A 24,732-nucleotide genomic window follows, 5' to 3' on the forward strand; every position below is an offset into this window, starting at 1 on the left:
AATATTAATTAATTATATGATAAAAATGTTCAAGTTTCCTGAATCTTTTCTCATCTTAGCATTAAGAAATACTTTCCTAATTCCGTTCATAAATTATATAATTCCAAATTATTATCAGGACTACGAGGAAGTAAGTAGGGATGGATTTTTTCCTGATAATAAAAATAGATTAACCAGATATCATTATCCAAAAATTAAATATAAGAATGAGTGTTAGTAAAATAAATATTTATAAAATAAATAATATAAAATGTTCTTTAATATTTTATAAAAATTCACTTATATTTTGATGTATTTCACAACCTTATTCAACTATTCTAATTTATTCAAAGTGTTTTTCTTTGTCTCTATGTTTAAATTTCTGTGATATTGTCATGTGGAATGATAGATTACAATGCTATATTCTATTATATTATTTAAACAGGTGTTTTTTTTGTTTATAAAACTAATAATTTATGCATGACACCGTGTACTGTACATAATAAAAATAATATTACTGATATACTTTAAGGGATAAATAAGGAATTATTTTTTCAACATGTGGTCATTAAAAGTATTAATATTTTTTAAAAAAGACATGGAGGAAAATGTAAAGTCGTGTCAAGAATATTGATATAATTGTCTTTGAATGTATATAAAATTGTTTGTTTTTTATGAAAAAAAAAACAAATGTAGTATAGAAATATAACACATTCTGTGTTAATAAATTATAGTTTTATATTAATATTCTAATGGTTTAACTTTATAAAATATAATTTAACAAGTTTCCTCTGTCATTCTGTATATCTAACTGTATTTCCCTTTTAAATTATTTCTTAAATTCCTCTAAAAATTGACTTTAATATAGGCTTTTATTTATTCCATTAATATATTTATTTATAGTTTAATAAGGATGTAAAATTTAAAATAAAAATATTATTTACTATTTCCTGTAAAAGATAAATAGTTTGGTAGAATGTAGTTTACAACATTTTAAATTATTTAAATCCATATTTATAGAAATTTAATTTTAAATTTCTCTTATATATTTTAGTCAGAATCTAACAAATCTATATAATTTTTTCTAGCTAAATAATTAACTTAATTCTCACAAAATAAAAATATCCTTATATAGTTTCTTGTTCCTGCTTTTATATACGACTTTTTCTCATTGCTTATGGGCATAATTTAAACTCCTTTTTTGTTACTTTTTGTCCTTATATATTCATATAATATCTTTTATTTGAAACTATTCGTTAACCTGTATAAACCTGTATATACATTCTTAAAATTTTAAGTTTTCTATTATAAACTTTATCACTTGAAATTCCGATAGCAATCTACAATTTAGCCTGAAGTCTTCAGGCAAACAACTATAAGGAACTAAATAAAATGTAAAGTAATTTTTCTTTATTTTAACTGAATAGTAAACTTTTTTAATACTATTATTAGATAAGCTTAAAGCCTTTATTTAATAAAATGCATATTGTAATGGAAGATACTGTTTAACACTGCACAATCTTGTAATAAAAAAGAATAGAAATTATAAGTTATTAAAAAGTCTAATAAACTATTTTAAAAGGGCCCTGTAGGCACTAAAAGGGCTAATTAACTTGTTCAGAACAATGTACAGTACATTATAATCTACAGTCTACACATGTAAATATGTGTTGTTTTAACATAACGAGTTATAATTGCTAGAAATTTACATCTATTTAATTGACATTTTTTATTATTATTGTAGATAAATACTGTAATTTTAAGATTCTAAACTGACCGAAGATCCAATGTCAGAACCCTCGAAAATCCTTAAGTACAATTGCTCTTGCTCGCAATATACATTAGTTATTTTCCTATTTGAATGCCACAATTACATTGGAGAGACAAATGAGGGGCCTTTTGAGAGTAGAAGGATGAAGTTTCCTCGATTAAAAATAACCATTGACCTTCTCCTGAATGAAAGAATTGTCTCTATAAAGTTTTATTACTCAAACTGTGTCCAACGTACAAATAAAAAACAAAAACACTTTCTTTCCTGTATATTAGATCAGTACAATTAATGAATTCATTTATACTTCTGAATGACAGTTTTATAAATGAGATTATTAGATTCCTTTTAAATGATAGCAACACAAGTATTTCTTTTATAAATAAAAATTTATTATACATAACCTTACAGTTAATAGCAAATGCTTCAATGGCTTTTGCTATTAACTGTATTAGATTTTGACACACAATAATTGATGATGCCACGTTGTTCGAAAACATTCCCTTTTCCTAAATCAGATTCCCATGCGCTTTAAAGGAGAATCTCCACATTTTTTAACATTACTTTAAGTTCGACTAATTACGTCTTTTTAATGTTTAGATTCAAAGCAATGGTAGAAGAAAGAAGAAAACACTAAATGGCTTCATAATCAATGGCTAAATCCATAGAATCTACGAGAGAGAAGGTGAAATAAAGTTGTAATGCAAATTTGAACCCACCGGTGGTCGAATGGATAAAACAATGAAACATCTAACCAACAGATTAACTACGTTTTCTGAAAATTAATACATAAATAGGGGTCAGTTTCATTATAAAAGAATCCTCCCGGAAAACACCCCTTCCTTGACAGATCGCCCAAATACTGAGTTGCTTTATGTTACCAATCATAACCTATTTTATATAACATATTTATGATTTTAATTTAAAATCTACGCCAAATTATATTACATAAGTTTATAATTATAAAGTAAAAAAAATTACTTTCTTTAAGTTCATTTTATTGTATAAACAATTATATAATTATAAAGTAAATATTGTTAGAATAAAGGATAATAATTATATAATATTATAACTATTATTAGATAAGAGAACAGTATTCTTATATTGTTTTTTTATACATATCCACACATAAAAAATATTTATAATGAGATTTTCTCTGTAATAATATAATAGAATTTGTAAATAATTTTTTTTAAATTGATAAACATAGAACAATTAAAAATATAATAAATTATGTATAAAGGAAATTGTCTTTAGAAATGTAAAAAAAAAAGTATATATTTAAATGTGAAATAAGAGAAAGGTTATCTCACTTTGAACTATTTATTTCAATTTTCTATTTTAAAATCATAATACATAAAACTTTTAGCATAATATTACATATAAACAACTCGTTCTTATTGGAAGTTATACGATGAAAATATCTTTTAAATAATAAATTATATTGACAAAATTATTTATAACCGATTTAAGAAGTTTAAATATAACAAAGTGTATTAGTTTTATTTTAAAATGGATCACAATTTAAAGCTTAATTAATATAAATACAAAACTGGTTGCAGTATATATTATGTAAAAACAGTATTGTTTAGTACAAAGATTATATCTGAATACAAATAAATTTTATTTGCATAAAAGACGTTCACCCTTTTTTTTAGAAAAATTAACTTTAAAAATAGAAAGTTAAGAATAAACTAATTGAAATTTTTGAATTAAATTGGAAAGTTTTTAGATTTCATCTATTTCTGTGTACAAATGAGAAAAAAAAACTAATACAGTGTGAATTATATTATCTCGTCGTAAATACGAGGGTAATACTCGTTTTAAAATTTAAAAATATCCAACAAACCTTCCTTGGATCGCGAACTCTTGTCATAGACTATTGGAGAATAGACCGAAAAGGTCCACTCCCTTGTTAAGTTATTTATTACTTATAAAATAGGTGCAATTTTCCGTACAATCCTCGCAGAAATGAGCATTTCCATTACTCTATTTCTTATGGTCGAAATTTGTACATCGTTGTAGCTCTGTATTCTCTTTGGGTACTTCTGGATCCTCTTTGGGTACTTCTGGATCCTCTTTGGGTAGCTGTGAGTACTTCTGGATCCTCTTTGGGTAGCTGTGAGTACTTCTGGATTCTCTTTGGGTAGCTGTGGGTACTTCTGGATCCTCTTTGGCTAGCTGTGAGTACTTCTGGATTCCCTTTGGGTATCTGTGGGTACTTCTGGATTCTCTTTCGGTAGCTGTGGGTACTTCTGGATCCTCTTTGGCTAGCTGTGAGTACTTCTGGATTCCCTTTGGGTAGCTGTGGGTACTTCTGGATTCTCTTTGGGTATCTGTGGGTACTTCTGGATTCTCTTTGAGTAGCTGAGGGTACTTCTTGATTCTCTTTGAGTAGCTGAGGGTACTTCTTGATTCTCTTTGGGTAGCTGTGGGTACTTCTAGATCCTCTATGGGTATTTTTGGATTCGCCTTTTCTGTAATTAGTGTACTCATCTAATCGTAGTATAAGGAAATTTCGCTCTCACACTCTTATGATTAGAATATTTTGTTATCGGAAATATCGATTGAAGAACGTTGTATCGAATTCTCTTATGTCGAGTACTTGAAAATCGAGGAGACACTTATAATTTGAAGAAATTAGTGTCTCATATCTTATAAGAAACCTTCATTTTCATAAATTATAATTATTTTATTTGATAAGAGATATTAAGGAAATAATCACAAGTTACTTTATAAAAATATATATATAATTTAATAATAATTTATGATTTTACTCATTATTTATTTATATTTTTTTCTAATTTGGTATTCTGATGAAAGAATAAATTATTTTAAGTAAAAAACAATATACCAGAGAAAATAAATAGATAAAGTAAAATAAAATCAGATTGAATACACGTACTTTACAATACAAGAAAAAAAATGTAATACAGTCGAACTTCCAATAACGGCTTATTTTTTTGGAAATGTTGATAAAAAATGAATATAAAATAACCTCCAAGTAAAGGCCACTTTCAACAACGGTCATTTTTCATGTTCCCATCACTGGCCGTTGTTTAGAGGTTTCACTTTTACATAATGGCCAACCAAAGAAAACTACAGAGCACTAGTAGTTGGTCGCAGGTTTTCGCCTCACCAACGGACTGGTGAGAGTTTTCTGGGTTTTTCTTCACGTGTACCGTTCCTAAACAAAGCCAGTTTCCTATAGAAAGTCTCCTCGGCAGCCATCTCCCACTTGGAAGATCGAACATTGACTTATCCATGAACAAATTTACAAGAGTTTTAAACATTTTAATTGTTTGATTTTACTGTTTATTTGTGAAAAAAAATTATATTTTCTGATATATTTAATTATTAATTTTTCAGCTATAAATGGGGATGCAAAATATAGATTAAATCCGTAAAAATAATATAAGATTTTATTTTTATATGTATAAAATTAATCAACCTATCTGAAAATATTACTAAATATATTAAAATTTAAAATTTCTAAAATAATATATAATATGAAAATCTCTGGCAATGTTGTTGCTAGACTTTTCCGGCATTTTTTATTCGTTTTCATTCCTAATAGTTGCTTTCATTAATTTGTCTTCAGATTGATTCGGAAGATATTAAGAGGATAAGGCCATATCTCCCGAACCAATAATACGATTTTCCTGAAAATTTCTAGAAATATTTCTGCCTAACACTCAAATCTTCCTGCAGAATTTCAAAAATTTTCGACGGAAGGAATAGGAGTTATTAAGCTTCAAATTTGTTTTAAGAATTATGACTTCCCATTACACACTATCATCCTCAAACCTCAAACTTTTTTTTTTACATCTTTCGACGTTTCAAATTCCTCTGATCCTGAAAATGTAAAAAAAACTTGTGGGTCATTTTATATACATACCAATCTAGGAAGTAAAATAGTAAAAAAAAAATAAACACACACAAACGATTATGAATATAAAAGTCTGTGTTATTCACTTAGGCTATAAAACGTTAAAAATAAATAAATAAATAAAAATATTACATCGTATACTTGGAAGTATAATGTTGAAAAATTAGATTAGGAAGTGAACTGTGTACATGTTATTTTCATAATGATTTATAATAATAAACCACAGATCATTGCTCCCCAAAATGAATTCGACTGCAAATGTTACATTCATTCGCTAAAGATTCTTATCGTTTGAATTGTTTTTTTTATTTTCCTTTTTTTTCTACTTAAATAAATAGATTTTCCTTTTCTTATAAAAAAAATTTTAATGCTTCAACTTGAAAGATAAAGTATAACAATGTTTCTAGATTAAACACTTTCAATCTTATCTGACTTCATACATAATCAAACGTTTTCAAATTAAATATTAGACAGATCATTTAACAATTTAAAATTAGGCTAATTAAATTAAAACAAGGCAGAACCATGGAGAGGGAAGATACAGTGATTTTTTCCTGAGGCCCAGAGAAAATTTAGGGTCTCATAGAGATTTCTACTCCTATAATATTAACTAATTGTTAATTAATAAAGAAACGTTCTAGTATTTCATTTGTTCAAAAAAGAAGAGACTAAAAAGCCAGCTCTACCCCAGGTCCATACAAGATCTTACCCCGAAAAGAGGTATAAGTTTCGTTTTCTCTAAAGCATTATAAACTAAATTATATTAAACATTCGTTTTCTATTATTATTATTATTTATTTGTAAGTATACAAGAAGAAAATATTGATAGAAATTACTTTACAAAAGTACGTTTACAGTGAGTCAGTAACTTATATTTGTAGATCACAATGTATAATGGTGTTCTGTAATAATATCATAAGCTTCGAAACATTATGAGATCTGTAAACAGGAAATAATTTAGGCATATAGGAAGTAATTATAATCTAAAAGATTAATTAGAAACTGTTACAGTGTGCAAGACTTTTCTATAAATAATACTATCATAAATTTATGAAAATAGTAGCCTATTTTGTTCGGATTAAATGTAAATTTAGTAAAAATTATGTCGCCTACTATAAAATATCCGTGATTAGAATGAATAAAGGACTTCTTAATATCTGTAGAACAAAAAAAGTTAGTGAAAATGCTGTTGTTACTTCGAAAAATTTGCTAGGAAGATCGACCAGATCGACAAAGATACTCCACTAAAACTCCACTTATCCAAATTAATTGGGACCTTCGGCCATCCAGATAATAAAATTTTTACTTAAAATATTCATTTTCTTTTCTATACAAACACACCGTTATGTAATGTACAGTACATAACAGTACACGCCTATTTATTTTTAACAGAGTTGCAAGGCAAACTGGATAATTGTAACTTTTATTTAAGATGTACAGTACAGTACAGTACAATATAAGTGCAGACCAGCAAGATGTACTGTGCCTTGTAGAGTACCATTTCAGTTGGAGAAAACCCGAATTTGTTTAGTTTCTTTGGATATGCAATTTCTAATATGTTCATTAGAAATTTAGACTTGTTTCAGAGGTATTGTAAGCACCAGCATCCTGTGTTTAAAGCAGTTTGTGAAGTTTATACTAGTTTAACTAGGCAGGGTGCAATGGGTGCACGGATACAAGGCCCATGACAAAAGGGAGCTCTAAAATAGGGTATCAAAAATGATTAGTCTTATATTTTTATTTTACATGGAATCCTTATATATAANATGAATTTTTTTGCTTCCAGTGCAGCGTCTATAGTGGATCTGCCCTGTTTGAAACCGTATTGTTTTTTATTTGTGTTGTTGCTGTTGTTAAGGTGCCAGTTTATCCGGTTTATGATTAGGCCATCCATTATCTTTCCCATCACTGGTCTGAATTCCTCCGGTTTGCTGGCATGTTCCGTTTTAGGGATAAATTTGACATTAGCTTTTTTCCATATTTTGGGGAAGTAATTGAACTTTAAGCATTCATTGAATAAAAAAACGAATGCAATAGGAATTTCACTGAAAGCGGCTTTAATCATTTCTGGTGTTATTCTGTCTAGGCCTGGCGATTTCCGGTTGGCCAGGGTTTCAATTGCCTTTTGCACTTCTCTGAAGGTGAATGGGACGTCGTCTGTTGTTGAGCTTATTTTATTTAGATTTCCTCTTATATCCTTGTGTTTGTCGTTATCTTCTTCTTTGTTGTCAGACGGGAAATGAAATTTGAGGATGTTCCGGATGTTTTCAGTAATATTCGGATTGTTGTTATCATTGTTCCATTCCAGGAGGTTTGGGATTTGAGTTTTCTTATTTCGATTAAAAGCCACCTTATAAGGAATATCCCATGGGTCATTTTTGTGGGCTTTACTACAAAAATCTTTCCACGCCTTCGTTCGTGTGTTGTTTATTAGCTTTTTGTAGGTTTTTAGTGTTGTTCTGTAAATTTCTTTCATTCTTTTTTCCTCTTCTTTGTTTCTCGATCTTTCCATTTTTTTCTGATTTTTCTGACCATCTTTTTGTGTGCTGTCAGCTTGTTTGTCCACCAAACCGTTTTTTTAACCTCTGTTTTCTTAGCCCTGGCTGCTTGTTGGCCAGCCAAATGAATTGCTCTTGTTACATGATCCACATAGCTGTCTATGTTCTCTGTTGTTTCTGTTGTTTTGAAGGTGAAATTTCTCCAATTTCTTGCGAAGTTTTCACGAAAGAGCTCCAAATTTGTGAGTATTTGTATTCTTTTGCCTGTATCATTATTACAAAATTTTATGCCTTTAATTTCAGTTAAAATAATTCTGTGGTCACTGGCAGTAGTAGTTGTAAGGGTTTCACAGGAGTTAATCCTATGCATGAAGTCATTTGATATCAGGCATATGTCGTTTCATCCTTCAGCAAAGCCAGTAAAAAATGTGGGGATTGTACTCATGNATATAATATGAAAATCTCTGGCAATGTTGTTGCTAGACTTTTCCGGCATTTTTTATTCGTTTTCATTCCTAATAGTTGCTTTCATTAATTTGTCTTCAGATTGATTCGGAAGATATTAAGAGGATAAGGCCATATCTCCCGAACCAATAATACGATTTTCCTGAAAATTTCTAGAAATATTTCTGCCTAACACTCAAATCTTCCTGCAGAATTTCAAAAATTTTCGACGGAAGGAATAGGAGTTATTAAGCTTCAAATTTGTTTTAAGAATTATGACCCCCCCCATTACACACTATCATCCTCAAACCTCAAACTTTTTTTTTTACATCTTTCGACGTTTCAAATTCCTCTGATCCTGAAAATGTAAAAAAAACTTGTGGGTCATTTTATATACATACCAATCTAGGAAGTAAAATAGTAAAAAAAAAATAAACACACACAAACGATTATGAATATAAAAGTCTGTGTTATTCACTTAGGCTATAAAACGTTAAAAATAAATAAATAAATAAAAATATTACATCGCATACTTGGAAGTATAATGTTGAAAAATTAGATTAGGAAGTGAACTGTGTACTGTACATGTTATTTTCATAATGATTTATAATAATAAACCACAGATCATTGCTCCCCAAAATGAATTCGACTGCAAATGTTACATTCATTCGCTAAAGATTCTTATCGTTTGAATTGTTTTTTTTATTTTCCTTTTTTTCTACTTAAATAAATAGATTTTCCTTTTCTTATAAAAAAAATTTTTAATGCTTCAACTTGAAAGATAAAGTATAACAATGTTTCTAGATTAAACACTTTCAATCTTATCTGACTTCATACATAATCAAACGTTTTCAAATTAAATATTAGACAGATCATTTAACAATTTAAAATTAGGCTAATTAAATTAAAACAAGGCAGAACCGTGGAGAGGGAAGATACAGTGATTTTTTCCTGAGGCCCAGAGAAAATTTAGGGTCTCATAGAGATTTCTACTCCTATAATATTAACGTTAACTAATTGTTAATTAATAAAGAAACGTTCTAGTATTTCATTTGTTCAAAAAAGAAGAGACTAAAAAGCCAGCTCTACCCCAGGTCCATACAAGATCTTACCCCGAAAAGAGGTATAAGTTTCGTTTTCTCTAAAGCATTATAAACTAAATTATATTAAACATTCGTTTTCTATTATTATTATTATTTATTTGTAAGTATACAAGAAGAAAATATTGATAGAAATTACTTTACAAAAGTACGTTTACAGTGAGTCAGTAACTTATATTTGTAGATCACAATGTATAATGGTGTTCTGTAATAATATCATAAGCTTCGAAACATTATGAGATCTGTAAACAGGAAATAATTTAGGCATATAGGAAGTAATTATAATCTAAAAGATTCATTAGAAACTGTTACAGTGTGCAAGACTTTTCTATAAATAATACTATCATAAATTTATGAAAATAGTAGCCTATTTTGTTCGGATTAAATGTAAATTTAGTGAAAATTATGTCGCCTACTATAAAATATCCGTGATTAGAATGAATAAAGGACTTCTTAATATCTGTAGAACAAAAAAAGTTAGTGAAAATGCTGTTGTTACTTCGAAAAATTTGCTAGGAAGATCGACCAGATCGACAAAGATACTCCACTAAAACTCCACTTATCCAAATTAATTGGGACCTTCGGCCATCCAGATAATAAAATTTTTACTTAAAATATTCATTTTCTTTTCTATACAAACACACCGTTATGTAATGTACAGTACATAACAGTACACGCCTATTTATTTTTAACAGAGTTGCAAGGCAAGCTGGATAATTGTAACTTTTATTTAAGATGTACAGTACAGTACAGTACAATATAAGTGCAGACCAGCAAGATGTACTGTGCCTTGTAGAGTACCATTTCAGTTGGAGAAAACCCGAATTTGTTTAGTTTCTTTGGATATGCAATTTCTAATATGTTCATTAGAAATTTAGACTTGTTTCAGAGGTATTGTAAGCACCAGCATCCTGTGTTTAAAGCAGTTTGTGAAGTTTATACTAGTTTAACTAGGCAGGGTGCAATGGGTGCACGGATACAAGGCCCATGACAAAAGGGAGCTCTAAAATAGGGTATCAAAAATGATTAGTCTTATATTTTTATTTTACATGGAATCCTTATATATAAGTGTCGGGTATCATGGTAGCTTTGTACTGTAATACGTGTTATGAATATCAACTCTAACTAGGAATCTATTGGTAAACCACTGAACATTGGTTGTGGGTTCCTACCTGACCAAAAGGCTAACCTAAAATTGTAAACCCCGAGACAATTCAAGACACTATAAAACTGTTCATGAATGCCCCGAGAAAGTATTCACGGTTATCCCAAATCGCCATGTTTAATTCTAATCAGATTTGGAAAGAGAAGTTACCGTATGCACATTTTTATATTTGGTAAATAAATAGCACAAAACATATTATTATCCCTTTACAAATATATATGTAGATAGTTAATGTGATACTAAAGTTGTTTATTACTTGCTTTCAGCTGCATCAAACATGGACGGAAACACGCGAACATAAGAACATATATTAATAAAACGTGGTTGATAGGGATCATGATGAAACACGACATTCTCTCAACCTTTTATTACTTTCCCTCTGACAGCCTGGGGAATAATTAAAGATAAACTTTCCCTGTTAACAGAGGGAAAATATGGCGACCGGTCAATAAATTACTTCTCGTCATTTTTGAGCTAGAAGACTTGATACAGCGACAAATGAAAAACAAAAGTTGGGGTTTTTTTCTGTATGTTAGTGTATGGGGTCAGAGACATTTTACATACCTCAGGAACAGATATTATCTCAATCTACACGTTTAGATTGATTAATGTTTTTCTATTAAGTAATAAATTGATTTGATATCTGGTTTATTTGTATACGACAACTCGACACGTGGAAGATCTGCCCTTTCTAATGGAAAGATTTGTGTTTCAAACGTGAAGGAAACCCAAAAAATGCCACATAGCCAGCCCATTGAGTAGGTTTAATTTCGATTTCCAAGTCTCTATAAATTATTATGCTGTAGAAATTACCTAGTTAATAATGTATTTTTAGTGTGCATTTTCTAGTAAATGCGTTTACAATTTTACTGTTTTTTTGCATTTTTTATCGGTAAAAATGCATGGGTAAACCAATGCAAACTTACCTTGCTTACCGCTCTGGTTGAAAGACTAGTTCCTAATATTTATATTTATATTTATGTTTCTTCTCCCTTAATTGGTTAGTTGTAATAGTTTTAAGTTCAGTTATAAAGAAATTTTACTGTATTTATTTAAAATGTACGAGAAATGTTAATACAGTCGACCCCCATAACACTGTTGATTATTCCGTTTTATATGAATTCCATGTTGTACGAGTCACTTAGATTTTACAAATACGTGTGCCGGGTTGTGAACGTCTCACGTATTTGTAAAATCTAAGTGATTCGTATAACACGAAATTCATATAACACGGAATTATCAAGTGTTATAGCGAAGTCTACTGTATAAGTACTTTTTTAATACACTAGCGCCATCTTTTGATGGGTTGGCGAATTTAAATTCGTTTAAAACACGTAAAAATACAATAGATTGTCAGTTTATATTATTCAAAACAACTGTGAAAACTAACAGTTTATTATGGGTTATTCCACTTTATAGATAGGCGACAAGAAGACACTTTTTTTATTATTTTTTTTTTGTGGTGCACAACACAGATTCTTTTGAAATAGCAGGAAATAAAAAGGGTTATTGTAAACTTTGTTACTTTTTGACTAATTATTAATTTGAAGCATTTATTAAATTGATTTTTATTAAATCTACATTATTATTTACAATTAAATTTCGTATTAAATGTACTGTACATTGACAAAAACGTGAGGCACCCGAATAGAATTGTCTGATTATTGAAAACTTAACATACAGCTGCTTCTCGGGTAGATATGTGTGTAAATGATCCGATTGCACCCCAGGTAATATCACAGTAATACTGTACCACTACTTAACCATCATAGAGGATCATTGTGTTCAGGATTTTCAATGTACCCGTTGCTTGTACGATACAGTCAAAAGTACCATGTACAGTACAACTGATAGAGTTTGAGAAAGGCTACATCATCGGGCTGAAGGAACTAGGATAACTGTTATGCCCAATAGCTGCCTTCTGGATTATTCTTACACGACTACCTTTGGATAAGACTTTATTTTAAAATGTAATAAAGAGATTTCATTAAAATAAATGGCTATTTACATTAGGAACATCATCTACCTTTGCAGAAATAGGTTGCTTCTTCTTATGATTTGTAAATAAAAATGATCGGAAGTTATCCCATAAACATAAGATAACAGGTAAAATAAATAATCCGTGAAAAACAGATGTAATTATTATAATGGTAAACAGCTTAAAAGTATCGGTGAAAACATCGTATGGAGCTAATATTACCGTAGATATTCCTATAAACGTAGACAAACATCCCTGTATAACGGCGTATCCGGCAGCCTGTAGAGCATCCCTCAGTTTCTCATCTGAAGTATTTTTTTTACTATTCACAAAGGCGTAACATACGTGAGCAGAATAATCTGTGCAAAATCCCGTTGTAAAAATCAATAAAATCATAATAAACATATTCAACTGAATATTCCATAACGACATGTATCCAATTGTAATCAATTGGATAGAGACTATTGTAAAGCTGATGCTTACAGCGCAGAAAAGATTTGGCATAAATATCATAAATACGAGTATAACCGAACAAGAAGTTATTATCAAAGATTGTTTAGTTGTAGGGATTATTAAAGGGACAACATCAAAAAATACGTATTGAAAATTAAAGGCTCGAACTGGTAGATCAGATTCATCAGTTAGTTTTAACATGTTATAGAATATTTCTAATTCTTTATTCGGATGATCGGTAGTTTTAGTGAGAAGAAAAAACCTTGATGCCAATATTTTCTTCCCATCTTTACTGAAAACAATATCTTGATTTAGAGCTTCGGCCCATTTAAATTTTAGAAAAACATTACGTAATGCTTCTATGAAATCTTCGGAGTTACTCGTGTTATATCCTTGTAGAGATATCCACGAGTATGAACTTTTAATAAATGTAAGATACATTCTTAACCAGGATTCGGTGAAATTTGATCCAGCCATATAAGGTGAATTTTCTAGTCGAACTGTTAATTCATTTATTTTCGATTGAATAGTAGGATTTGAGTAATCTACGGGTGAATCAATTACAATTTGTATTCTATCCCGATATTTAGAATAATATTTATTATAATCACTCAAAAATTTGAGAGAATGAGAATTTTTGCGAAATGCCACTTCCGCATTCATTGATTCTCGTAAATATTTTAAACAGTAAATTCCTCCTGCCAAAAATACAATATATAAAACCATAATGAGAAATTTAATTTTTGGAATTGTAAGTAATTTTCCTAAATTGTCTGTATAGCAGTTAGTTGGTGTCTTCTCGTTTCTGTGTTTTGATAAACAGAAGCAATTCAAATACTTTAATAAACCTGTTGGAAAAATAAACAAATAAATTATTAAGGTCTTTTTCGTCGCGTTTTGCTAATTAAAAATATTACCTGCTTCTTCACTTTTAGCTACTGGAGTGAAAAATATAGCATGCAAATTCTTGGCTTCTCTATAACCACTAATTGCAAGACAACCACCGAAGAATGTCACTTGATAAACATAATCCATGAACAGACTTAAAGCCATATAAATGCTTATAGTTTGGATCACTTTGTATGGAATGCTTATACCAATCAATGCACAAACTATATTTGTAAGTGACGTTATTGTAATTGATATAGTTGCTTCCGAATACGTATCACTCATTCTCTTTTCGACAGGATCTTTAACGTTAGTTCTTCTCCATGCTGCCAATAGAACGAAAGAATCATCTAAACCGATACCTACAGAATACAATTATACACAAATTTAACATAAATTATATCAAGTAATTTAAAAATATTCATAAATAAAACATACCTAAAACTAAAAATGGAACCATAAGATTTAAATCTACATAGTCCATACCAAAAAGGAATAACAGACAGAAAGCTGTTACGACTCCAAACAAAGCAGAGAAGCATCCAGCAATACCCACTAACGGTTTACTTGTAATCCAGTCTGTTGTAAGGCACGTTACCACTGCAAATATTATCATTAATATTCCACTGAAGACGATAAATGGAGCTACGTGTGGAAATATGTTGGTGCTTTCTTTTTCATAAAGCATTCCAGTAAGCATACTTATACAAATATGTGAAAATACCATTTTAGAAATGGTTTCTACGAAACATTCTTCCCATTTAATTGTGATTTCTCGTATTGTAGAATTCCTATCATCAATAAAATACATCAAACGGACTGCTTTGAAATCTTTTATGTAGTTATATTTATCTGTCGACACTTTTCCAAGCATAATGGGATATATAATGATATTCGTTGAGTTTTTATCTACAGGATATCTAGAAAAAGAGATTGTAATTAGAAAATTATAACACGTGTTAATTAATTTTAAATTACTACTACTAACTGAAGAATGTCTTCTATGAAAACTTGTCGTTATACAGTCGACCCCCCTATAATTACGGTCCCAATAATTACGATTCCTATAAAACTGCAAAAAAATTGTGATGGTATCCGTAAAAAACAGTAAAACACCCCCTATAATTACGTTAAACGTCATCGGGCAGCCGANCTTAGAACTACACCAATACATTGTAATAGAAAGCAAAAAATTCCAAACGTGACACCCGGCACTCGGCCAGCGGAACAAAGCAGGTGGCCGGTCACAAGCCCGTGAAACACAAAAGTCCGGATCGTCGTTAATCGACGAGAAAGAAAAAACCAATTTACAATGAGATTTAAGGCACAAGTACACTATAGTAACCTTTATCCACGATATACATTAAACATTTACTTTTTAAGACAAAGGGTTTGCGAAGAAAACGCGATCCGAAACATGCACCGTGTAGCCACGTGGTCGCGGACTAAAAACAGCCGTTATTCTGCAGATACTCAACCGATTTGCACGAAAAAAACGTTAAAAACAATCGGGAGACATCAGTAAACAGAATACAATACATCAAACCTACGATTTAGTAGAAATATCGTCGATGCGGGTAATCAAAAACAGAGTAAAGTACACACACGTCCAACGCCGACGACTGCCCCCTGGCGACCCAGAGAGAGAGAAAGTTCACAAAGCTCAAAAAATACAAATACTTCTATGAGGATATGTCTAATATGCGTTCGTTGAATGGGTCGTATGAAACGTAATCGGCGCAGGAACTGTAGAATGGCGATAAAAGTTCAAAGGTGTGGTCTGTCATATGTTCTTTAGGACGCTATGTACGGTGTATGGAAACAAGATGCAGACAGTTATAAGTACAACTTCCTTTGATTGCCCGAAGCTTTCGGGGACTCGAGCTTTTATACGTTTTTCGTGGAAAAGAAGTTACTTGATCGACTTCTGTTGACACTAACGGTGCAGTTCTATCGACTAAGTGTCAACTTTTCCACCTAAGTGTGAAAACTATCGGTGATCTCCGATATACTTCTCACCAAGAGTGTTTTTTTTCATCGCAGTTGTTTACAAAGTTTTTTCTGACATCTGCGTAAAAATCGCGGATTTCACACAATCGTGAAGACATACGGTTTAATTATTACTTAGGACGGAGATAGAAATTATTCTGTTTCTCCTCGTTTGTACAAGTCTTTAGATACATGTATTGCTGCAGTGAATAATTTTTCTTTCGATATTCCTGATAATTTCCGCATTGTTTTACGTTATTTTAAAGTTAACGACGAAATATGGAATGGAAATGGAAAATTTTGTTCTATAATTGTTAACAAGGATGAAAGAATTAATGAAGTTAGTAACAAATTATATTATTCGTTCGAGGAATGTTTGGAAGTTATGAATGAAATTTACATAGAAAATAATAAAAATAAAAATATATTAATATTTTGAGAGATAATTTGCAGGTCAAAGCATTATAAATTTTTTAAAGCTTATAAGTTCAATTAATATGTATTCCTACATCCTAGTAATTGTATAATTGTTGGATCCTCGCAATGTGGAAAGACCACACTCGTGAAAAAAATGATTCGTATATTACTATAACCCTATAACCTGTTGATAATTCGGTTTTATATTAATTCCATGTTGTACGAGTCAGTTAGATTTTACAAATACGTGAGCCGTTCTCAGCCCGACACACGCATTTGTAAAATATAAGTGACTCGTACAACATGGAATTCATATATAACGCAATATATAACGGAAACAATAGGATTATAGGGGGGTCAACTGTATCTGCAACAATTTTAGAAATTTTTATTTATTGGAATATTNATAATTACGATTCCTATAAAACTGCAAAAAAATTGTGATGGTATCCGTAAAAAACAGTAAAACACCCCCTATAATTACGTTAAACGTCATCGGGCAGCCGAACTACTTTCCCGCCGTCCGTAGCGCCACGCTATGGAGAGATTTCTATCGTCTGGATAGTATTATATAAATTATATTCGACCCCCCTATAATTACGGTCCCAATAATTACGATTCCTATAAAACTGCATATTAATTATATAAGATAAGATAAGATAAGTATAAAGTTAAGTAGAGAACTGTCTGTTCAAGACAAACTTAGCCCTGTAGTAAGGAAAAGAAGTGAGAAGAAAAGTGAAAGTAACTAGATTAAAAAGGGGAGGGGAAGGAAGGCAAGGGTGGGGATCCATGGGCCGCGGCACCACATTTATTAAAAAACAGAAATAGATATAAAAATTGGCTAACATTTCCTAATACAGATTACAGAATTTACATAGTAATTGGTCCTGATACATTTACAGGAACAGATGGTTACAATCGTCTATACAACAATCAGATTACAGAATAAACAAAAAAGAATTTTTTTTTATTTAGTTTACAGAAAACAGCAACGTGGTTACATGGCCGAAAGATAAAGTATTAACCTTAATTATCGATTTACGTATTAAATACAAGTATTAAAACAAAAGGTTACTAAGGTTACAATTTCTTAAAAAATTTAGAATTTTTCAAAGTTGAAGGCAAAAAAGNAAAATTTAAAAACTTACTTGATTCGAAACTTTTTATTCTTTATATCTTGTATTTTATTCCTTAAATTTAAAACTTCATTATTAATGCAACTTCCTTTGGATTTCTTACATACATCATTATAAGTTAAATTATTCCCATTCCAATGAAGTACAATATTCTTAATTACAAAATCTAGCTTTTGTAGTTCCATGAATATAGAATCATGTAGCATAGAGCCACCATCTATAGCTGAAGCTATAATAAATAAATTCCCTCGAATTCTTGTTATTCTTGAAATATCGAAATCGTTTAAATCTTGTGGAAATAATTTTTCGATCAATGTTCTAGTTTCCATGCTTTTACCATTATTTGGAAGATATAAGCTCTCTGTATCCGAATTTAAATGAAGTTTTAATAAATTTAAACACATAAATGCAGTAAAAATAATTGGAATGATTACAAAATATAATGGATGACGTCCGATACACGAACCAATTCTTCGATAAACAAATGATAAACTTTTTCGAACTATATGCACATTTTCTTTTTTCCAACCCATTTCCAGTATCTGTAACAAATTAAAATTAATTAGATAATTATAGAAGTATGTATTAAGACAAATTAAATAAAAGGTTAAAGATTAAAGTTGAATGCCCAAACGGTTTCCAAAGAGGTTATAGAGAATGAAGGAAATTATACCGTATATGATATAAGATTCGTTTACTACTAATTTTTATTAAATAATATAGTAAATAATGGTGAGTAAATCTAAATACAGTCATTGACAAAAAAGTTACGCACCAAATAGGAGGAGTTAGAACTAGTGCGAACGTAATGACGATGGTAATAAGTAATTACAATATCATAGCAATGGAGCAATTTCCTGTACAACAATGGTACAGTTTCAACGTTTAGTACCTTATAGGATTTCCTCTTATCTGGATACTTGAGGCATACAGGCATCGTATGTTATTTTTCTATATATTTTCCTGGAGATGTTACAAATGCTCCTCATACTAGTAGATGGAAGTTTTAGCCGGTACTAAAAAGCATAGAATTGTGACAGTAACAGCCCTGGAAAACTAGCTGTACATACCAGAGGGTTCCCAGATCAACACTTTCAAACAAATAAGAACTTCAAATAACATTACAATGAAAATTCTGAACAATTTGAGCCTCTTCAAGAGCCTCTTGAGCCTCTTGTGAACTTATTTTTATCACAGAGTGTATTTAATATCTAAAACAACATATTACGCTTTCTCATCTTATATAAATATTTTATTTTCGTTAGTTTAAATGTCATTAACCTAATCATTTAAAGTGTTTAAAGTTCATATTACTCCACAGTTTACTATAAATAAACGTAATTTAACATTTAAACGTTTAAGTATTCTTAAAAGTTGTATTATAATAAATAAGAAAATTAAACAAGCAAAAAAGATTTAGCCTTTAAAATATAAGGAAAATCTCAAATTACAAAAATGCAAGAAAAGGTCATAAATTAAAAAAAAGCATATTTAAGTAAACCCTCTCCCGAATCCGTCAAGTCGAGGCTTTACTGTAATATATATTAATTAAATGAACTAAAATTGACGTTAACCTAAAATTATAAATATAAACCCACCTTTTAGAATCGAAATAAATTAAATAATGAAAGTATTTTCATCAATATTCACATAATTTAATTACTATAGTTAACATTATTCTGTAATTATTAACGCTTTATGATACGTAGATTAAATTTGCCTATGGTGCATGTCAGCGTTATTACTTACAATGACTGTAGAATCATATGTTAAGATATAATATACAGGTTATTTTTACATAAACACGATAAGAGATTATAGAATTTTGATAATCACTTAAGTATATCTTCAAAGAACTGTCCTTTGGAATGCATACATCATTAATAAACCCAAATAGATAAGTGATAAGAAATTAGTTTTTTTATTAGTGAAATTTTTAATAAAAACGTTTTGTTTGTAGAAACACAAGAGTAAGAATGAATGGTGTCTTTTCTTTCTTGAATTTAATAAAATAAATCTACACAATTAAAATCTTCTTACATAAGATAGAGGGTTGTTTTTTGCGCAATGTTAACATGCTGATTATTCAGTTTTGTTATTGTTATTTTATCAAGTCTACGATAAGATTAAATAAATAACTATTAGTGATTGAAGTGTGGCTAGGAAAAATGGGTAATACATGTGTGTTTATGAAGCAACTTATATTATTAAATGTGCGTATGTTTACAGATAGTCTTGTGTCATATTGTTATTAAGTTAAAGTACAAATCTTCGAACCGAAATAATCTGGATTTTTTTTTTTGTTTTATTTTACTTCCATAATCAAAATACTTTTACTAAATTTGATTTGGTAAATGGATCGTTTATTTAAAACAAAAACAATATGTGTGCATCAAACACAATACTCGTCATTGTACCCTGCCTGTATATATAATACCATAACGTACCATCAAGAAAATTATCTGTCATTACCATGCCACACCACCCGAGTATGGAAGACATACAAGTCAGAGAGGCAAGTTTTCAAGTACAGTTGTCTCATATGTGTTCAGTGGTTATAAATTCAAAAGAGTATGAGGATCGTGGCAAAAAATCTAATGCATGAAGACACACACGAACCTATTGTAAACAGACATTGTCCTGTTGAAAGACTGTCAGAAACACTTTACAGAACAGGGTCCAAAATCAAATCGACATATCGCTATGCTGTCAATTTTTTTTAGTGTTCATAAGAGATATATGATGTTATCCATACCATTATGCTGGGTGTTAGTCCTCTATGACTTTCTTTAAATCATTCTCTATCATTTTGGCTTACACTGAAGCAAAATTCATCAGCGAACAGAAGATTTCTCTAATTGAGTGTCCAGCACCGTGAACTCCTGCATTAAGATAAGTTTATCAGGTCATCTGGATCCGTTCATCGTCATGAAAACGTCTTCTAATTGTTTGCGTAGATACAGTTGTGCTGTAAGAGAGCGAGCAATGATCTTCCTCACAATAGCAAAGCGGTCACACACTATCAATGTGTCTGATCTGTTGATTAATATCTGATAAAGGACTATAAACTTGGTTGAAAATGTTAGTTTATCAAATAGTTTGAGCTGGATAAAAGATTATCTTATCCATTCTATTTCAGGGGTATGATATCGCTGAGGGGCAATTCCTTCTAAACTGGATCAGTGAAGACCTAAAGATGCTTCGCCTGTATTTTTTTTAAATCTACCTGTAAATTTAAGTACTTTAATTTCCTGTTCCTTGCATTTATTTCCTGTTTCCTTGTATTCCTATTCCTTGCATTATATTAATAAAGATAGAAGCTATATCTACTGAATTTTCAAACTTACGTTGTAGTAAAATGAGTACAAATCACTTAATAATTTATTTAATTAATTATAAATTAAATTTAATAATATGAAAAAAATTAAAGTCCAACGTTATTTCCAGTTTTACTAGAAGAAAAATACACTTAGTAATTGAATAAATAAAAAGTAAAAATATGAAAGATTTTATTGTTTTAACAGAAAATATTATTTAAATGTAACAACAATTGCTGCCTACAGATGACGCTATTTGTCCAGTAGTCACTTTATCCTCTGTTAGTGATATGCTCTACATTAGGGGTGGCCAACCTTTTCAGAAGGCGGGCCAAATTTCAGAAATAATATTTCCTGCCGGGCCACGAACCTATTTTTTTTTTTTTTTTTNAATTTTTGAAATCGGATGAGTAGTTTCGGAGATTACCTGCTGCATACAAACTTACTTACATACTTACAAACATTACCTCTTTATAATAGTACAGTAGAGCGTCGTTTATCCGAATCAATTGGGAACTGGGGTTGTTTAGATAACTTATTTTTCGGATAACCAATTATGTACGAAAAAATATATTAATTTATCCCGTGTTGAAATTTTTCTCCGTTGCGTGTCGCTTCGCGTTGAATTTTCGTCGATGTTAAGCCTAACGAAGACTATTGTATCGTTAAAAATTATTTTTTTATTTTGTACGAACAAAATAAATATATTGAAAAATATAAAAACAATAAAAAATTATACTTCAGAAGTTAATTTAGTATCAAAAACGGAAAATATTTGAGTAGCCCAAAACATAACCAAAGATTGCAGCGCCACAGCACTAGCGAAAATTTAAATTTGCCGACTGGAATTCTTTCGGATGATTGACTTTCGGATAATCGACGCTCTACTGTATTTATTTTTTTCAAGAAAATAAAACATAACCGAGAATCAAACTTACACTATTTACTAGACAATTTAAAAATATTTAAAAGTGAGACACCTGACTTTGTTTTACAGAACAAGTGCATCAAAATTGATCTCCATTGATGTTTTCTCTACACGCAAACAGTTTTCCAAATGAACATCAGTAATTCGTAATCTCACTTGTCATTTGATGTACTTCATGCGACTAAAAAGCTGTTCACACGCAGAAGTGTTTTCACATAGCGAAACCATCGACAGAGCATGTTTGTAAAACGCAAGATATTTATCCTTGTCCAAATACGTTTGATAGAACTCTTCTAAACCAACTTGATGGAATTTCTCCTTTAACTGTGTATCACAACATATTTCACAATGTTCCATTTGTAATCTTTCTGGTAATGTGCCGTGAATGGCGTTGCAAATGCAAGAAAAAGCACACGATGTTTTTCAAAATCCTGAAATCGGTTTTTAAATTCGAAATTTAAGTGAGATATCAAAGAAGCGTATTTATCCGCCACCTCCTGTGTGACGTCTGGTTGCAATGACAATGTAGGAAAGTGAGTAAAGTTTTTTGTCCTCAACTGTTATTCCCAAAGACCAAGTTTCATTTGAAATGAAGGAATACGATTATACATCTTATTAATTAATTGATCTTTCCCTTGTAGACGAGTAATTCTTTTGTAGACGAGTCATTTAGGTGGTTAGTTATATCGACCAGAAATGCAAAGTCGCAAACCCACTCTTTGTCTTCAAACTCTGAAATACTTTTTGACTCGCTTGCAAAAAATGATTGTATTTCTTGCTGCAAATCAAACACTCTTTTTAACATTTAGGCACTGGTCAGCCATCTTACTTTCGCATAAAATGTAACGTTATTATAATCTGAGTCCAATGACTTTAGAAATTCTTGAAACTGACCGTGATTCAACCCGTTCGACTTGATAAAGTTCACTATTTTGACAACCACTTTCATGGTATGGTCCATTTTAAGGGACTTCGAACATAAATTCTCTTGATGAATAATGCAATGAAAATTTAGCATTGAAGTATTATCGACTTTGGAAGCCTCGTTTTTAATCAATTTTACTAAACCTTCGTGTTTCCCAACCATTGCTGGAGCACCATCCGTTGTTAAGCCCGATAAGTTGTTAAGTTGTAACGAAAAGCGATTCAATGTCGATGTAACTGCCTCTAACAAATCTCGTGACTTTGTAGTGTCCTTAAGTGGATACAGTGCCTCTAATTCTTCCGTCTTTTTAAAATGGATATCAACACCCCTGATAAAAATTGTCAATTGGGCAGTATCTGCCCAATTGACAATTTTTATCCTTTCATCCAATGCTAGAGCATAAAATATAAACTCTGATGCTCGACTTTTCAAATTATCTTCAATATGCTTTCCAATGCCATCCACACGCCTAGTAATAGTTTGACTTCTATTCTTTGGTCCAATGTCTTTACTAGTTGATGCCATGTTAGGTCTTCGTTTTGAACTGAAAACATTTCTGTCCGTTATGTGTCGCCCCGAGTTGAATTTTTGTCGATGCCTAAAAGAAAATTTTCCGTTTTTAAATTTAAATTACATAAATAAAACGTTTCCAAGTTTACTTACTTATAGAATCGATATGGTAGACAGGCTACTCGGTTAAAGTAGTTGTTATTATACTCTTCATTACAAACACTAATATTGCATGGAAGAGACTTTATATAGTAAATTACAGCTTCTTGTCTCGATGATTGCTAATGAATAAGTGTTTGGGAATTGAATAAAGTACATAAAGTCTGTCGAATGAATCTCAAACACTGTGTAGTAGAGATAACAGAGACTTATCAAACTATACTGAGGGCATCAAAATGACACTTCTATCGACAGAATGCAACTTTATAACTGGACATTGTTGATAGAAGTGTCGTTTTGATGCCCTCAGTATAGTTTGATAAGTCTCTGTTATCTCTACTACACAGTGTTTGAGAGTCATTCGACAGACTTTATGTACTTTATTCAATCCCCAAGTGTACAGTACATCGCTAAATTTTATAAACGTTCATTTCTTTTTGCATTCCTCGACGTTTCAATGTGTCTTGAGTCCAAAAAATGCAAAAATTTCTGACCGATTGTCATACTTTTCCTCTGTTATATATAACAGCCTTCTTTTCCTATAAAATTGTCTCCAATTTACCAAAAATTAGTCTCGGATGCTGTCCTATGAACCGTAACAATAATTCAAATAGTCGAGTAATTGTACGAGGACTTCTCTTCGCATACGTCACAAATGTCTATTATTTTTACTCATACAGCGAGTGTAAACCACGAGGTGAGTGTTTTAAATTTCTATTGGTTATCGTCGAGTAGTGTCGATAACGTGGAACTCGGATGCTTCTCGAGTCGAACGACTCCACTAAACAGATTAGTAAGTATTTGCTTACATCTTGTCTACGTGTACTTGTCAATCGATAGATGTAGAGACGAGTTGAAGTGTTTGTCGATGTCAATGGTTTATCGACCTTAATAGTATTTGCAATCGACGTTCTGTTCTGTGTAATGAAGTTGAAGTTGCATTATCTATTACTATTGATATCCCATTAAACGGTAGAGATCTAACGTAAATGAAACCTTTGCCCTTTTAAAAATCCTACTCACGAGCCTGAACGTATTATTGTTTAATTAAAAAATAAGGTATAAGGACTACACTACATACAAAGTGTATAGTAGGTAAGTCTCTTTTTCTGTGCTGTATGTTAGTTAAATTACTACATCACATATAAATACCCCCACTGTACAGTAATTAAACAGTTGCTTGATT

At 30.6% G+C, this 24,732-nt stretch overlaps 1 protein-coding gene across 1 annotated transcript; it reads right to left on the reverse strand.

Annotated features, from left to right (window-relative positions):
• Positions 1-12,483: 12,483 nt before the first annotated feature.
• Positions 12,484-23,402, reverse strand: LOC111634481 (patched domain-containing protein 3-like). The gene is made up of 6 exons (XM_023379254.1): positions 22,782-23,402; positions 18,174-18,249; positions 17,720-18,068; positions 14,601-15,082; positions 14,192-14,524; positions 12,484-14,122 (listed from the first exon to the last, which is right to left on the reverse strand). Exons 1-6 carry the CDS (start codon positions 23,400-23,402, stop codon positions 12,831-12,833), a joined length of 3,153 nt encoding a protein of 1,050 aa, XP_023235022.1. The 3' UTR covers positions 12,484-12,830.
• Between the last annotated feature and the right edge of the window lie 1,330 nt (positions 23,403-24,732).

The sequence above is a fragment of the Centruroides sculpturatus genome, unplaced genomic scaffold (genome assembly GCF_000671375.1).
Source record: "Centruroides sculpturatus isolate CEXI.00-Female unplaced genomic scaffold, Cexi_2.0 scaffold710, whole genome shotgun sequence".
Lineage (NCBI taxonomy): Eukaryota > Metazoa > Arthropoda > Arachnida > Scorpiones > Buthidae > Centruroides > Centruroides sculpturatus.

Bases quoted from the DNA above. Each gene is read 5' to 3' on its own strand.
- LOC111634481 (XM_023379254.1), bottom strand. From the start codon at position 23,402: ATGGCATCAACTAGTAAAGACATTGGACCAAAGAATAGAAGTCAAACT. The intron at 15,083-17,719 runs GTAAGTTTTTAA...CTCTTTTTCTAG, and splicing joins AATAAAAAGTTTCGAATCAA to ATATCCTGTAGATAAAAACT. The intron at 14,525-14,600 runs GTATGTTTTATT...TGTATTCTGTAG, and splicing joins GGTTCCATTTTTAGTTTTAG to GTATCGGTTTAGATGATTCT.